The 15,841-nt window shown below is 46.5% G+C and overlaps 1 protein-coding gene across 1 annotated transcript; it reads left to right on the top strand.

Annotated features, from left to right (window-relative positions):
* Positions 1 to 1,230: 1,230 nt before the first annotated feature.
* On the top strand, positions 1,231 to 15,544 carry LOC118093863 (cytochrome P450 2J4). Its single transcript, XM_035133639.3, has 9 exons — positions 1,231 to 1,480; positions 5,362 to 5,524; positions 6,539 to 6,688; positions 7,351 to 7,511; positions 7,868 to 8,047; positions 10,124 to 10,265; positions 13,436 to 13,623; positions 14,290 to 14,431; positions 14,639 to 15,544. The coding sequence occupies exons 1-9, from the start codon at positions 1,310 to 1,312 to the stop codon at positions 14,815 to 14,817; spliced, it is 1,476 nt and encodes a 491-aa protein (XP_034989530.1). The 5' UTR covers positions 1,231 to 1,309; the 3' UTR covers positions 14,818 to 15,544.
* Positions 15,545 to 15,841: the final 297 nt, after the last annotated feature.

Genomic DNA, 15,841 nt, shown 5'->3' with positions numbered 1-15,841 from the left:
GGTCCTCCTGTGGCTGCTGCTGCTCTGCGTCCCCATGAGGGGGGTGGCAGTGGCGTTCCTGGAGGACAGCCGGCCCAGGCTAGGGCTTGGCAGGGCCGCCGCTGTGCTCTCATTGGCGGCCAACGTGATGGTGAAGGACGATGAGGCCAGTGGTGAAGTGGCCCAGGCGGTGGCCTTCACCTTCGGGGAGCAGGAGGACAAAGGGGCGGAAACGCCCGCATGGGGTGGCAGCTGTAAATGAGGCACCAGCTTGCCCTTGTCTCCGTCTCTCTGCTCCTTGAAGAGGTGCACTGGGCAGTGTGCGCCACTCTCGGCCAGCTCCTGAAGGCTCTTGGCTTCCGAGGCGCCCAGCTCCTGCAAGCGCACCAGCCCACCCTCCAAAACTTCCCACCTGGCCCCTGACAGTGTCTGAGGGACAGTGAACTGGCCCCCTGTTTAAAAAGTTTGAGGACCCCTGTTTTAAGTTTTATAATAAATGCATTCTAAGTGCATCTACTAAATCAGGGGGCCCCACACTTACCCGGCTTTGGGGCGGTGCCGGCCGCGCCGATCGCGTGGCGGGCCGGAGGGCGGGGGAGTGCACGCCCGTGCGCATGCGCACACACACTTACTGGCGTGGCACACACTTACTGACCCGGAAGTGCACCGGAAATGACCTCTTCTGGGTCGGGAGAGGCCCATACGCATGCGCACAAATGATTTTCGGCGCTTTTTTCCGATTTGGAACTGCGGCGCCGTGGCTGCGCGCCGTAAGAGCGGGCCGGGGTCTTCGCGGGCCGGTTGGGTGGCCAATTGGGCCGCATCTGGCCCCAGGCCGTAGTCTGGGGACCCCTGTACTAAATGCATGCATCAAGATAAAGTGCAGGTGAATTTTCATGAGGAGTTAAGGAAATAAATAAATCATGAACTGTGAAGAACTGAATTTAAGATTGGAAAAATGAGAATCTGGGAGAAAGCAACGCTGACACAGAGTCATTCATCCCTTCCTGAGAGTAAAGTGGTGCCATCTGTCGAAAAGCCCAGGGCCGCAATTTATTGGGAGTTCATCCCTCCTTTCTCCAGACCTGCCCAGCTGTCCTCATCACCGGCCGCTGAGCCAGTGAGAGCTCAGAATGCACAGTAGGCGTGGCTTAATCATTGATACGATTTTTAAAACAACAACAACAATAATAATAAACCAAATAAAAAGGAAGGGAGAGAGGGAGAGGGACAGTGTGTCTGCAGGAGAGACATCTCTTAGCAATAATTAGAACCAGGAGGTTTTTCTGAAGGAGAGACCAAAGAAAGATGAAAAGGACTGTTTAGGGGGATGACTGGGCTAAGTGGACTTTTCCTACTCACAGTCCTCTCTCTCTTCATTATACAGTTTCTGAAGCTGCTATGGGCACGGAGCCACTTCCCCCCAGGACCGACGCCTCTTCCCGTTATTGGCAATCTGTGGCTCCTGAATTTTTCCCTTAAGAAAGAGATTCTTGCTAAGGTAATTATTGGCAGTGGCTGGTGGGCAGGCGGGGGAAGGGGGGGCAAAGGCATGGTGCCCGGGGGCAGGATAACGTGGGGTCATTTGCCCAGCGCTTACTTAAGCATCGTTTTGATCATTACTGTTATATTGGTTGAGCCCCCCGAAGACATCTGGGGAGAGATTAGAGACAGTCAAACCTGTCCATTTTGGTTTCTCACTTTTCTGATATTAAGTTCAGATTTCTGCATCGGCATACCATTTTATTTAAAGTCCTTGTGAAAGACCTCTCCAGCATTTTTCTGCAAAATTTCCCCAATAGACACAAGTTTGAAAGCAGCTTCCCCATATGTAATGCATTCTTGCATGTTATATCCACTAATGTATGTGATGCATCTCGATGCACACTTTCCCCAAATATACACATTTTTGGGTCACATTATTTGTCTGGGGAACCACATGGCAAAACTGAGAGAGGTGCAAATTTCAAAGGATAACCGTTTCGGTTCATGTCATGGTTTCATGAAGTTAAGTGTTCTGGAGTTTCATATTAACGAGTAAACGGAAGCAAATTTCTCCCCCATCCCAAGGAGGGTTGGATTAGATCAGGTCAGCAAAGTGTGTTTAGAACAAAGTTAGTGACCTTCAAACTGGGGGAAACAAAGATAATTAAGAAGAGGATACAGAAAGAGAAAATTGCAAAACTGAGTCCTCTTGCCTATTTTATTGGCGCCTCGTGTTTCTATCCAAATTCACTATTTTCTTTTTTCTTTTTTTCCGTGTAATACTGCACTCTCACACACAAAAAATTCACTACAGTGGTACCTCTATTAATGAATAACTCTACTTATGAATGTTTCTACTTACGAATGGAGCTCTGTCCACCCTCTTGGATGCGGTTTAGATAGGATTTTTTCTACTCACGAATTTTTAGATAGGGTTGCTTCAACTTACAAATTTTTTCTCCTAATGCATTCCTATGGGATTTTTTCGACTCACGAATGTGCGTTCGGAACACATTAAATTTGTAAGTAGAGGTACCACTGTATTTTCTTTTAACCCAGCAGAGTTGGATCAGAAATCCTTCATCTCCCAAAAGAAAAATAATTTCTCTGGGGTCCCTTGATTTTTATTTTCTGTAAAAAAAAAAAAAAAGTTGCAGGGACCCTGGAGAGTCACTGGCAGTCAGTGTAGACAATGCTGAGCTAGACGGACCATTGGTCTGACTCAGTAGAAGGCAGTTTCCTATGCTCCTGCCCTAGTAGCTTCCCAGCTGACTGCTGCATGGCAGGGGGAGAGATCTTGTGCCCTCCCCAGAAGGCAATATGAGGCAGTGGCCAGCAAGAACCCATTACTTCAGCCCAAACAAACAGAGGTGAGCCTCAGAAGGTTATTTAAAAAGCAACTTGTTTACCGAGACACTCCGAAGTCGGTTAAGTAGTCTCTCCAAGGGCAAATAAGTCTTCTGTCTAGAAGAAAAGAACTCCCCAGGAAGGAGAGATGGTAATCTCCACAGTCGTTTTCTGGCTGCTACTTTAGTACCATGCAGGCAAATATATCATGGGCCAGTTTGGGTGCTGTCACAGGCGATGCGTTGCGACTACTCTAGAGTAACGACTCTCCAGACCTTTGCCTTTTCATGCTTTTATTAAGTGCAGGCTATTTCCAGTGCTAGAGCTATACAGGATACATCCGCTTAGTCTGACCCAGAACCCTGGAATGGCGCGCTCCGCGTCTTCTTCCAACATAAGAGTCTGGGCACCCCAAATCTCCTCCCGCGTTTCCTCCTGCGTAATTCCGGAACCGGAGGGAAAAGGGGTCTCCTTTCCATGTTTTCCTTCTCCCCCTCTTCCCTCTCTCTCTCTTCCTCTCCCACGTGCAGCAGGGGCTCTCCTATGCTGCCAGAGCCCCGTCTCCTCCTTCCTCCTTCCTCACTGGACTCTTCCCCCTGCCCGCTGGCGCTACTGCTGGTGGAGGAGCTGCTCCTCAGGATGGGGGGGGGCTCTCTGTACCCTTTGCCCTTCACATCCGCGATGCTAAACCCATAGTTTTAGTGCTATGCACATGATCAGCATTGCACCTCAGGCTGGAGTGCTCCCCCTAGTGGTGGATGGACTGGGCCCACGTCAATTTGCACATGTTTGCATCTGTTCATTCGTAAGTCTGTATATATGTGCACACAAAGAATACAAATAGGAGAAACTTCTCAGAAGTGCCAACCCAAAAAAAAAGGTTGATTACAGCTCAATGCACTCCAGAACACTGTTTCCTTCTTTAGGAGCAATTATAAACGTTCTAATTGTGCCTTTACCAACCTGGTGTTTTGGACTTCGACTCCCATCAACCACAGGCAGCACAGTCACCAAAGTCGCACTGCACTTCACCAGGAGAGTCTCAGGAGACTTTGCGAGGCAAGACTTTTGGGAAGCGCTATGCAAGGCATCTCCCCGTATGGCCTGGCAGCAGCCTGTGGGCAGCCAACCTGACCTGGTCTTCTGAATGCCAGCAGTGCAAATGGAGAACCTGGCAGGGCAGATGCCACCACCTGAGACTCTCTCTTAAAGTGCTGCAGTTCTTGAGGAAGAAGCCCCACCATTGGTGCTCCAGGACTCAGCACCAAGGAGCCAGCTGTGGCACACCCAACCAAGGGGGGTACTGGCTTGGTCCTGGAGTGCCCAGCCAGATAGCTGCCAGCATCAGGGACCAGAGCAAAAGTAGCTGCTAGGCCTGCTCCAGGGTTGTGGTCATGTGGCAGCAGAGCTTGGGCAGCTGGGATGGGATTATGCCCATTTCACAGAATGTCAATATGCCTCATGGTAGGGCTGGCACCCCTTCTAGCTGCTACTTCTCCACTCCATGTTGTACATACTAGCTGCTCCCAGTCTTGTTTACACATTGCACTGCACACACGTAGTTGTTACCACATGTGTACAAGAGTTTGTGTGAAAGAGTGTGCACTTCTTGATTTGTCCCACTGCTGCCAATTTCCTTTTTGCTTTATTGCTCAGTTTAACCAACTGAGCAATAAAGCAAAAAGAAAGTTGGCAGCAGAGCATGGTGCTGATAACGCCAAGGTCACAGTTGATCCCCCTACGGGACAGCTGCATATTCCTGCATTGCAGGGGGTTGGACTAGATGATCCTCAGGGTCCCTTCCAACTCTATGATTCTGCAGCTCAACTATAGCAACCAACTAGATGACTGTACAGCTCAAATATCTGTGCACAAGGTACATAGATTGTACCTTCATTGAATGTTGCATGTGAACAGCCCTGCAGTGATTTTGGGTTAAAGGGCTTCATGTTCCTGACCTCAGAAATCTTCGTAACAGTCCTCGAAGGCAGGTCAGTGTCCATAAGAAAGTAGTCTCCTAATTTTTTCATGGTCAAGGCAAAATCTGAACTCAGAGCTTTGTGGTTCACAGAACTGCATAATTCCCGGACCCCAATCCTTTAGTGATCCCTTGCTAAAAAAAATAATGCCAGAAAATCTCCTTTCAGCTCACTTCTTCAGCTGTGGTTTTAACCATTTTTAACCACGCTGTGCATAGCTAAACTATGGAATCCCTGCCACAAGAGCCAGTGACGGCCACCAACTTGGATGGCTTTAAAAGAGGGCTGGGCAAATTCATGGAGGAGGAGAGGGCTATCAATGGCTACTAGCCAGGATGGCCATGCTCTGCCTCCACATCTGGTGACTGTACTGTTTCTGAACAGCAGCCGCTGGAAACGGCAGGAGGGGAGAGTTGCTCTTGTGTTCAGGGCCTGTTTCTGGGTTTCCTGTGGGCATCTGGTTGGCCATTGTGAGAACAAGATGCTGGACTAGATGGGCCATTGACCTGATCCAGCAGGGATTATCTTATATTCTTGCATTAAAAAACAACAACGATAATGAACTTTCTAGCTGGCAAACATCTATGGAGACATCTACACCGTCTGGGTGGGAACCATGCCTTTTGTCGTGCTGAATGGATACAAGGCAGTGAAAGAGTGCCTTGTCACTCACTCGGAAGAGACGGCGGGAAGAGCGCTCTCACCTTTCTATAAGGATCTGATGGGTGATAAAGGTAAACACCGATATTATTCTTTTCTTGGGAATTAGACTAGAGCAGATCTTTGGCGTCCTTCTGACGCCTTGAACAAACACATGACAAGAAGAAATTTGGTAAACTCCTGGCACAGAGGTACTGCAGAGCTTTCCTGCAGAGAGAGAGAGAGAGAGAGAGAGAGAGAGAGAGAGAGAGAGAGAGAGAGAGAGAGAGAGAGAGAGAGAACAACATGAATCAGGAATATGGAATCCAGTTTCAGGGATATTAAAAGAAACTGTTTACTTTAATGCTTTTATGAATAGAATAGATGTTAACCATCTTTGTGACTGCCTAATAACTTAATTGTCACAGTCTGTGCCTTCTGCAATGCATTCCCCTCTGACCTCATTGCTTCCCATCCTGCCAGTAGCTGAGGATATCACTGTGCATCTTACGAAGTGGACTGTGGTCTAGAAAGCTCACGCCAGCCTTTGTCAATCCGGTCCTCCCCAGATGTTTTGGATGACAACTCCCACTAGCCCATCCAAGCCACCTGGAGAGCACCAGGTTAGCCAAGACTGGCTTGTGCCATAGTTAATTTGCCACACACAACACAAACCTAGGTTACGAGTAGCAAGGATCAATTATACAACAAGCGTAACCGGCTGCTATAATCAATCACTAATTTATAAACATATAACGCAGAATAACTTCAATCACTAATTTATAAACATATAACGCAGAATAACTTAAATAACACAACCATGAATGTCATATCACTCGTGATTCATTCCAACATCAGTTCAATGTATTCAGTCATATACTGTAGTTCATATTGGGTATCCATATGACATATAAATTGGTTACCGCTGACATCGTCAGACACAGTATATTCCAAACTATACATTCCTGGTAGCGGTGAACAAAAAATCTCAAGTATTACACATCCATTTGGAAGTACATTTGAACCAATTTATATGTCATATGATACGCCCGTCGTATTACAGCTGCACTGCTTGACACAGAAAAAGGATTTTCTCTTGTGTCACACAGGCATTTATCCTACGAACAACCATAACTGGAAGCAGCAGAAATACTTTGCCATGATGGCACTAAAAAGCCTCGGGGTGGGGAAGAAGCACCTGGAACACAGAATTCACAATGAAGCCCACCAACTCCTAACAGCACTGACAAGCAAGGAAGGTAAACTCACGACCAGGCAGCTTTTAATTTTTGATTATGATAGCCCTCTCCACACGACACATGATCTGGGGCTCCTTGTTGCAATGGGCCGATCTGCAAGGCACTCGGAAGACAACTGTGCAGAAATGAAAGGGAACAGCCCCATCCCTCTGGAATTCACCTGACGGCTGATGCACTTGCCAAAATAACTGGTTATCTTGCAAAGAGGTGGATGCAGCTTCCTAGCAGTGCTTGCCCTGCACAGCAGATGTTTCCAAGCGATTCAATTGTCTCTTAATTTGAGATAAGTCCCTGCCCAATACATTGAGCAGGTTTGTTTTGTGAGTGTGAACTCATCTTCTGCCAGTTCTGCCACATATGAATGCAAGGCGGAGTGTGGACAAAATGAAACAAATGAGGATCGCTACAAGAGAGAGGGCCTTTTCAGTGTTGGCATTTCTGGTTGTAAATGTGTTTTTACTGCTTTTAAAAAAGAAACTTTCTTATTTTAAAAAATAAATGCAAAATACAAACAACATTGAGCATATTGATACAAAGGGGGGGAGAACTATAATGTATGGTATAAGCGGGAGGGGAAGAAAAAAAGAAATATCCTACAATAATTCATTGATGATGGTGTGTGAGTGTGTGTACCCTGCCACTAATACTTCCTGCATTCACAGGTTTAGCCTTTGACCCACAAACCCCCATAAACCACGCTGTGGCCAACGTTATCTGCTCTTTGCTGTTTGGGCATCGCTTCGCCAGTGAGGACGACTCTTTCAACCGATTGATAAAAGCCACCTATTTGATCGTCTTCATTCCAGCTTCTTTCAGGGGTGGGGTGAGCTTCCTTCTATTCCTGCTCTTGTCCTCTTGAAAACCGTTTTCCGTTACGGTTCCTCAAATTAAGTGAAAACAGGGACATTTCCGCTCAGGGTCCTTGTGTTCTCACCTCACACAGTGCATGCTGCAAAACTCCACCTATTTTTTGGGTTTGGCACAACCAGCTGCTGCCTTCCTTTTTATTCTTTTGCAAACTCGATCTGTTTCCTTTGCAGAAACATTGCATTCTTCTGAAAAATGGCCTGCCTCCCCTTTCCAGCACATTAAGGTTCTCTCAGAGCCATTTTTTGGCTCACTTGGACTTAATTTCACGACACTCCTCCTCCTCACCTGCATTTTCCTTTGTTGCCACAGATATATAATGTTTTCCCGTGGATTATGCACCGCCTACAAGGGTCACATCAACAAGCGTTTGAATGCAACAACTTCCTCCATGCCCTTGTGAAGGACGAGGTCCAAAGCCACCAGGAAAGATGGAAGGAAGGTCAAGAACCAGAGGATCTCATTGACCTCTACCTGGACCAAATGGCAAAGGTAAGAACATGGCTTCTGTCCAGCTTCATCACCATGCCTGTCCTCCTGAGGCAAAGCGGCCTTGGGAAGGGCTCAGCATGGCTGCTAAGAACAAGCCGGGCTCTGATGTTGCTTCACCCACAGCCAGCTAGCCAGCTTTAACAACAACAACAACAATAATAATAATAATAATAATAATAATAATAATCTTTATTTCTACCCCTCCCTCCCAGCCAGGGATGGGCTCAGGGCGGCTAACACCAAATATGAATTACAATAAAACATAATAGAAAACAACAAACAAACAAACAAACAAACAAACAGTTAATTAAAATACGGCTTAAAATACACCTTAAATACAGCTGTCTTAAATACAGCTTAGGACACATTCAAACCAAACATTGAATGCACTATCTGAAGAAGTGTGCATGCACACGAAAGCTTATACCCAGAACAAACTTGGTTGGTCTCTAAGGTGCTACTGGACAATGTTTTAAAGTTTTATTTATTTATTTAAAGCACTGTGATACTGCTTTAAGCAGCTGCGGATTCCCCCAAAGAATTCTGGGTGCTGTGGTTTGTTAAGGGTCCTGACAGTCGCGCGGAGGCCCCCATTCCCTTCACAGAACTACAATTCCCAGAATTCGCTGGAAATTAGGGATGGAATCCCTACTGCTCTGGAAATCACGGTAGCAAGGCCCACGAGGGCCCTGACTGAGGTTGAATGGGCCCTAAATGTGTACCACCTCCGTATTGATGAATTTCATTTATATGCCACTCACTGAACCTCAGAAGTCCTCCGGCCGGTTTACAACCTCAGTGCCAAATGCAGTCCAGAGTCCAAAACAATTAAACTAGTTAGCAACAATAGAAAGCAGCAGAAGAGAAACTATCTACAAACAGGGCTGGTCCACAGGAGGCAAGATGAAGCGATTGCTTCAGGTGGGGCGATCCACGGTGGCAGCAGATCCCGCCTCCAAGGGATGCCTCACTTGTGGGGTTTTTTAATACTTTTTATTAATTTTCATGCATAATCCTCTGTACAAGCTTATATATTCTTGTTCAAAGTAAATATCCATACCAAAATAATATCAATGTATGTTCAAGACTAAGCTCAGTTACAATACCAATAACAATTATTTCACAAAATACAATCAAAAAACCCCTTCCCCCTCCCCTTTATTATCTTAACATCTTTTCCTATTATCTGTCTCCTTTAGTTCCACCGAACCAGACTTCCACCTTCTTTCACATTTGGTTTTCTATCCTCTTTTGTCTATTACCTGCTCTTCATCCTTCATTTCTGTATGTTTTCTCTTTTATCAAGATCTCATGCCAAAGGGATGCCTCACTTGTAGCAACGGCTGCGGGACACTCCTTGGAGGCCGGATCTGCATTCCCCACAGCACACACACACACCCTCACAATACCACCTCAACAGCAGCCTCTTGGTGAATAGGAGGGTCTGCTGGTCTCCTTCCTCCCCTAGGAAGGAAATGGCAGGGGCTGCCCTCTGGGGTCTCCTGGGGTCTGCACCCACCTGGCATGGCTGGGCCCCTTTCCCCCACACAACGGCCTTTGATTCCCAGTTCAACCATCAGGTCAGGTTGATTTGATTCTGCCCCCCGTGTTTCTGGTGTGGATCTTCACTCCCTGTTCTTTCCTGGTGGGGAAGCCCCATTTTGTGGTTCACCACAGGTGCCAAAATGTCTTTGAGCTGCCCCTGTCTACAAGCCAGCCTAAGCACAGCAGCATAAAATCAATTTTGAAGCAGCAAAGAGGAAAAAAGTTGGGGCAAAAATTTGACAATATCCGATAAATATAGCTTTGTGCTTGCCCTTCTGAATGCTGCTGCTTGTTATTTGGAAGATTCCCCCTCCCCAGGTTTGGGGGGAGGGCAGGGATAGGCTGGAGGTGGGTTATATGTAGCTGCAGAGAAAAAGGAGAGTTTCGGGAGCCCTGACTGCTCAGCAATGGCTCTTTGACTCATGACCTGGCTCTGCCTCCAAGCCTGGCTTGCCAAAATGGCCAAGGAAACTTCACAAGCAGCTCGTGATGGACAGGGATCCACTAAGCCTTCGTGCATTCTGCCCACAGAGCAAAGACGACCCAACATCGACTTTCAATGAAGACAACTTGGTTCAAACTGTAGTTGACCTTTTGATTGGAGGGACCGTGAGCACCACGACTACCCTGTACTGGGGATTGCTTTACTTGTTAAAATATCCAGATGTTCAAGGTGGGTCACGCATCATTATCTGCATCATTTTATTTGCAATCCGCCTTCCCATACTTAAAACCATGCTCAAGGCGGCTTACAACAGGAAGAGGTTTACATTTGACGTGAAGAAAATGCATCAAGAAGTACGCAACCCAGTAGAACAATTTCCACATTTATCGTAACATGGTCTAAAGTAAAGATGTACAAAAATTTAATATCAATAATAGGGTGCTCATCAATGGCTCCTCCTCATCCTGGAGAGTAGTGACTAGTGGGGTGCCACAGGGTTCTGTCTTGGGCCCAGTCTTATTCAACATCTTTATCAATGACTTGGATGATGGGCTTGAGGGCATCCTGAGCAAGTTTGCAGATGACACCAAATTGGGAGGGGTGGCTAATACCCCAGAGGACAGGATCACACTTCAAAATGACCTTAACAGATTAGACAACTGGGCCAAAGCAAACAAGATGAATTTTAACAGGGAGAAATGTAAAGTACTACACTTGGGCAAAAAAAATGAAAGGCACAAATACAGGATGGGAGACACCTGGCTTGAGAGCAGTACGTGTGAAAGGGATCTAGGGGTCTTGGTAGACCACAGGCTTGACATGAGTCAGCAGTGTGATGCAGCAGCTAAAAAAGCCAATGCAATTCTGGGCTGCATCAATAGGAGTATAGCATCTAGATCTAGGGAAGTAATAGTACCACTGTATTCTGCTCTGGTCAGACCTCACCTGGAGTACTGTGTCCAGTTCTGGGCACCACAGTTCAAGAAGGATACAGACAAGCTGGAACGTGTCCAGAGGAGGGCAACCAAAATGGTCAAAGGCCTGGAAACGATGCCTTATGAGGAACGGCTTAGGGAGCTGGGTATGTTTAGCCTGGAGAAGAGAAGGTTAAGGGGTGATATGATAGCCATGTTCAAATACCGGTATATAAAAGGATGTCATATAGAGGAGGGAGAAAGGTTGTTTTCTGCTGCTCCAGAGAAGCGGACACGGAGCAATGGATTCAAACTACAAGAAAGAAGATTCCACCTAAACATTAGGAAGAACTTCTTGACAGTAAGAGCTGTTCGGCAGTGGAATTTGCTACCAAGGAGTGTGGTGGAGTCTCCTTCTTTGGAAGTCTTTAAGCAGAGGCTTGACAGCCATCTGTCAGGAATGCTTTGATGGTGTTTCCTGCTTGGCAGGGGGTTGGACTGGATGGCCCTTGTGGTCTCTTCCAACTCTATGATGCTATGATTCTATGAATAATAGCAACAACCCCCACTGAACCCCTAGGTAACAGTAACATTCAAAGCAGTAACAGTTCGTTGCACATTTAGTCCAAATCCAATGAAAATCATTAAGTTTAGTTAATTTGACAAAATTGATTAACTTGGCCCAGCACTCTTCTGTTGCCACCTGGCCTCTTAATGCCCCCCTAGGTAACCCCTCCCACTCCCAATAGGTACCTCTGATGCAGAGCATGATTAAGAGCAAGACTAAGTTTTCTCCCCCTGCGTTCCTGACATTAAGTACCCCAAGCTACTGTTCGCATTGGAATGGGACTCAGCTACTGGGGTCAATAGCAACTTTAAGGGGGCAGGTTTTTTTCAGGACCATGGAGAGAGGAGGAGGAAAATCAGCTTCCCACTTGCCAGAGTTTCAATCCTGACTAGGACGACCCGGCTGCTGTTTAAAACAAAGCAAGAAACACACCCAGGGACATTCAATACAATGCAAGGCCCCCATATAGAAAGCACCCATAAGTAGAGGGTCGGTAAAACTTTTATGCTGCTGTTCATTACAGTTAATATAGTTTTAAATGCTGTATTTTGCCATGGAAAGATTTTGTTTTGAACAGCAGTTTTTCAAAAAAATATATTGAATGCATTCAAGAAATAGACTAGCTAATAATGAATGCAGAATAACAAAATCGCACGTTCAGTTGACTACATGTGTGAAACTCCTAATATTACAAAGCAAGCTGACAATTGTGCAATCCCAGATTAAAGAGCAGTGACCTAAAGTCAGTCAGACTTGCAGAGCATTTTGCAAAATATCAAGAGAGTTGGAGGAAGGGTGTGAATCTCCTGTAACAGGAGCCAAATGAACAGGTCTAGGCAGAACCTTGAAGAGCTGGGTTTCACTGCCTGCTGAACTGCCGCAGGCAGAAAGTCAACCAGGGTCTCTGTCGATGTGTCTCCATATCCAGAAAACTGCACTGGAGGAAATTCTGCCTGCCATGCGGCTGTGAAAGAAATAGGAGAGCTTGAAAGTGAAAAAGCAAGCGGGGTGACCACAGCATATTGGTATGGTCTGGGGCAGTATGTTCTACAGCAGGCACCCCCAAACTTGGCCTTCCAGATGTTTTGGGACTACAGTTCCCATCATCCCTGACCACTGGTCCTGTTAGCTAGGGATGATGGGAGTTGTAGTCCCAAAACATCTGGAGGGCCAAGTTTGGGGGTGCCTGTTCTACAGCCTTGCATTAACTTACAAGGCACATTAACAACTTAGGGTCAGGCTACCCCAAGGACCACAAATTCACTATATCGCTGCCTGATCACTGAGGTCTGTGGCAGAGTGAGTGGCCCTCTGTGGCTCACAGCTATAGCCTGCAACTATCAGGAGCTGGACGTTCAGTATTGTGGGCCCAATCCTGTGGAGCTCTGCAAAGGCTGAGATCAGAGAGGCCCTCTGTGTTGAAACCTCAGGTGTTTTTTATTCTAACAGGCATTTCTGGTTTTATGGTGAATTTTAACTGGCTTTGTTTTTTGTAACTCAGGGTGGAATTCAGTTTAGTGCTAAGATGCTCATATTGAGCAATGGAATCTTCTCCTCCTGCCAGGCACCTCCAGGCACATTCCAGGGGTGTGTAAATCAATATATAACTTGTTGAAATAAATGAATCAGCTTATGACTGCCCATTTTCCATATGCCTGAAGTCCAAAGGCTCCAGGGCAGAAATGGGAACCTGCGGCCTCTCCAGATGTTGCTGAACTACAATTCCCTTTAGCACCAGCCAGCATGGCCAATGGCCAGGAATCATGGGAGTTGTAGTCCAGCACCATCTGGAGGTCCACAGGTCCTCCACCCTTATAAATAAAATAAAATAAATCAACGAGATGGTATGAGGAAATGAAGGCTAACAAGTAAGAAGAATTCTGCTGGCGTCCATTAGGGAAATTATTTATCTGCAGATAAAATCCACGAGGAAATAGACGCCGTTCTGAGACCTTCCGACGTCATCACTTACGAGGACCGGATTCAAGTGCCCTACACCAATGCTGTACTTCATGAGGTGATGCGCTATTGCAATGTGTCCATCACCGGGCCTTTTCGGAAATGCTTGGAGGACATCACTTTGCTGGGCTTCCCCCTTAAAAAGGTACAAGATGCTCCTTTCCCCCAAAGGCAGCACGGGCGGAAAGGCGGGGTATAAACAAACATACAATAAATATAATAATCATTGTGACCATTATTGGCACCAGTCAGGAGTTGGGATGTTTTGGGTTCCTCCAGGCAGCCTGTTTATTTGCTTACATGGAGGGCAGACAAGGCCCCGTCTTGGAAAACGGATTGCCCATCAGTTGTTTCACATGATTTTGAATCATGCTTCTCATTTTTAAATTTTTTTTGCTTATTTATTTCATAGAATTCATACGCTGTTCAGTTTTTGCTTGCTTGTTTGTTTGTTTTAAAGCAGTACAGTTGTACCTTGGAAGTTGAACAGAATCCGTTCCAGAAGTCTGTTCGACTTCCAGAATGTTCCAAAACCAAAGCGCGGCTTCTGATTGGCTGCAGGAAGCTTCTGCAGACAGTCAAATGCCGTGGAGGCCCCGTCAGACATTCGGCTTCCAAAAATCATTCGAAAACCGGGACACTCACTTCCAGATTTTGATTGTTCGGGGGCCAATTTGTTCGAGATCCAAGGTACAACTGTATACAAAAAGCATAAAACAGTAAAATTATCTCCAGAAAGAACAAGGATGTTCTGATGGCAACAATTTGCAAACTCATCCGAAGCAATTCTCTCCTGCTCCCTTTTGTGCAGGGGACCCTGGTGTTGCCCAACCTCCACTCGGCGCTGTATGATCCGGAGTACTGGGAGACCCCTTGGACCTTCAACCCGGGGCATTTCCTCGACTCGTTTGGCCGTTTTGCGAGCAATAAAGCCTTCTTGCCTTTTTCGACAGGTAAAGAACCTAACCCTTCTCCTTCCCAGGTTGCAGAGTTAATGGTGAAATCCCATACCGTGATACCTTGTGGCTTCTGAGTTAAGACAGACCACCTTTGATGGTAATCAGGTAACATCAAACGAGCATGTCCAACACAGTAGGCGAGGGCTTGGAATTGTGTCTTTCTTTCATGGAAGCAATTCTGTTCCTTCGATTCTCCTACAGGGCGCCGGTCCTGTGTGGGAGAACCTTTGGCACGGATCGAGCTTTTCATCTTCTTCGCTAACCTGCTGCGTGCCTTCAAGTTCCGCCTTCCAGACGCAGAAAAGGAAGTCAATGTGGAAGCCATTAATGTAGGTACCTGTCAGCCGCACCCATACAGGATCCTCGCAATTCCACGCTAACCCAACCTGGTTGCAATCTCCTTCCAGGAGCAGCTGGGTGGGCCAGATGGGGAGCTGTTGGAAGAGCCCATCTCATCCATTCTCTTTGCCAGCAGTGGCTCAGCCACCCTCAACCTTAGTTACCTGTTGCTCAGGTGAACTTCAGCTTGCACCAGAAGCCTCCCGGAAAGAATCAGTGAATGGCCATCTTCTCCCTCTCTCCAGGTAAGAGATGGAGAAGCGGCTGAGAGAGAAAAGCCAAGTGGGAGCTGGGAGGAAAGGCAGCCAAAGGTGACAGGTGTACAAAGGTGACAGGTGTACAACCTTTTCATTGTTTTGCCAGCATTACCGTGTTGTCTGTTTGTTGCTGCTAAAGATGACAGGTGTGGCTGCGATCCAATGCTTGCAAGTTAATTGCCACACACTTTTCTGGAATGACAATTCTCTGCCTCCCCCAATTCTTATGCTGCCATTTTATTTATTTCTTAGGCATTCTTCTCTCTCCTGTTCATTTTTAAGTGACTAAATTAGGTTAGTTTATTTGTAGTGTTTTATACAACTCAGTAGGGGTTGGTTCCTTTGCATTTAATTATTGACAGTATTGAATCTAATTGTTCCTAGTATGTCTCTTGAAATGTTATCCTGACTCTTCTGGCATGTCGTGAGCCGCTTTGGGCACCATTTTGTGGAGATCACACTTCGTGGGCTGAGGTTCATAAAAGCTTGTGCCATAATAAACGCATTTATTAAGAACTGCAAGACTCTTTGTTGCTTTATCACAGATACCCCGATAGCCCAGGTTTTGAACACCTGCCATGCTTAATTCCATGTTGCTTCCTGTGTCGTTGTGTAGGCAGCAACCTGGAAATATAAGTGTTTGCATTTCTCTGAAGCTACTTTTCATTCATTTGTATTATGCTAAAGCAGGCGTCGGCAAATTTTTTTAGCCATGGGCCAGTCCACTGTCCCTCAGACATTGTGGCGGGCCGGAGAAGCGGCACTGGGGGGGGGGGCGCAGCTGGAAGAGGCGAGAGGGGCAAGTAGT

Source organism: Zootoca vivipara, chromosome 5 (genome assembly GCF_965207765.1).
Source record: "Zootoca vivipara chromosome 5, rZooViv2.hap1.1, whole genome shotgun sequence".
In the NCBI taxonomy this organism is placed as follows: domain Eukaryota; kingdom Metazoa; phylum Chordata; class Lepidosauria; order Squamata; family Lacertidae; genus Zootoca; species Zootoca vivipara.
Note: the sequence above shows the minus strand (reverse complement) of the source record. Positions and strands in the feature narration are given on the sequence as shown.

Bases quoted from the DNA above. Each gene is read 5' to 3' on its own strand.
- LOC118093863 (XM_035133639.3), top strand. From the start codon at position 1,310: ATGACTGGGCTAAGTGGACTTTTCCTACTCACAGTCCTCTCTCTCTTC. The intron at 5,525-6,538 runs GTAAACACCGAT...TGTGTCACACAG, and splicing joins GGATCTGATGGGTGATAAAG to GCATTTATCCTACGAACAAC. The intron at 7,512-7,867 runs GTGAGCTTCCTT...TTGTTGCCACAG, and splicing joins CAGCTTCTTTCAGGGGTGGG to ATATATAATGTTTTCCCGTG.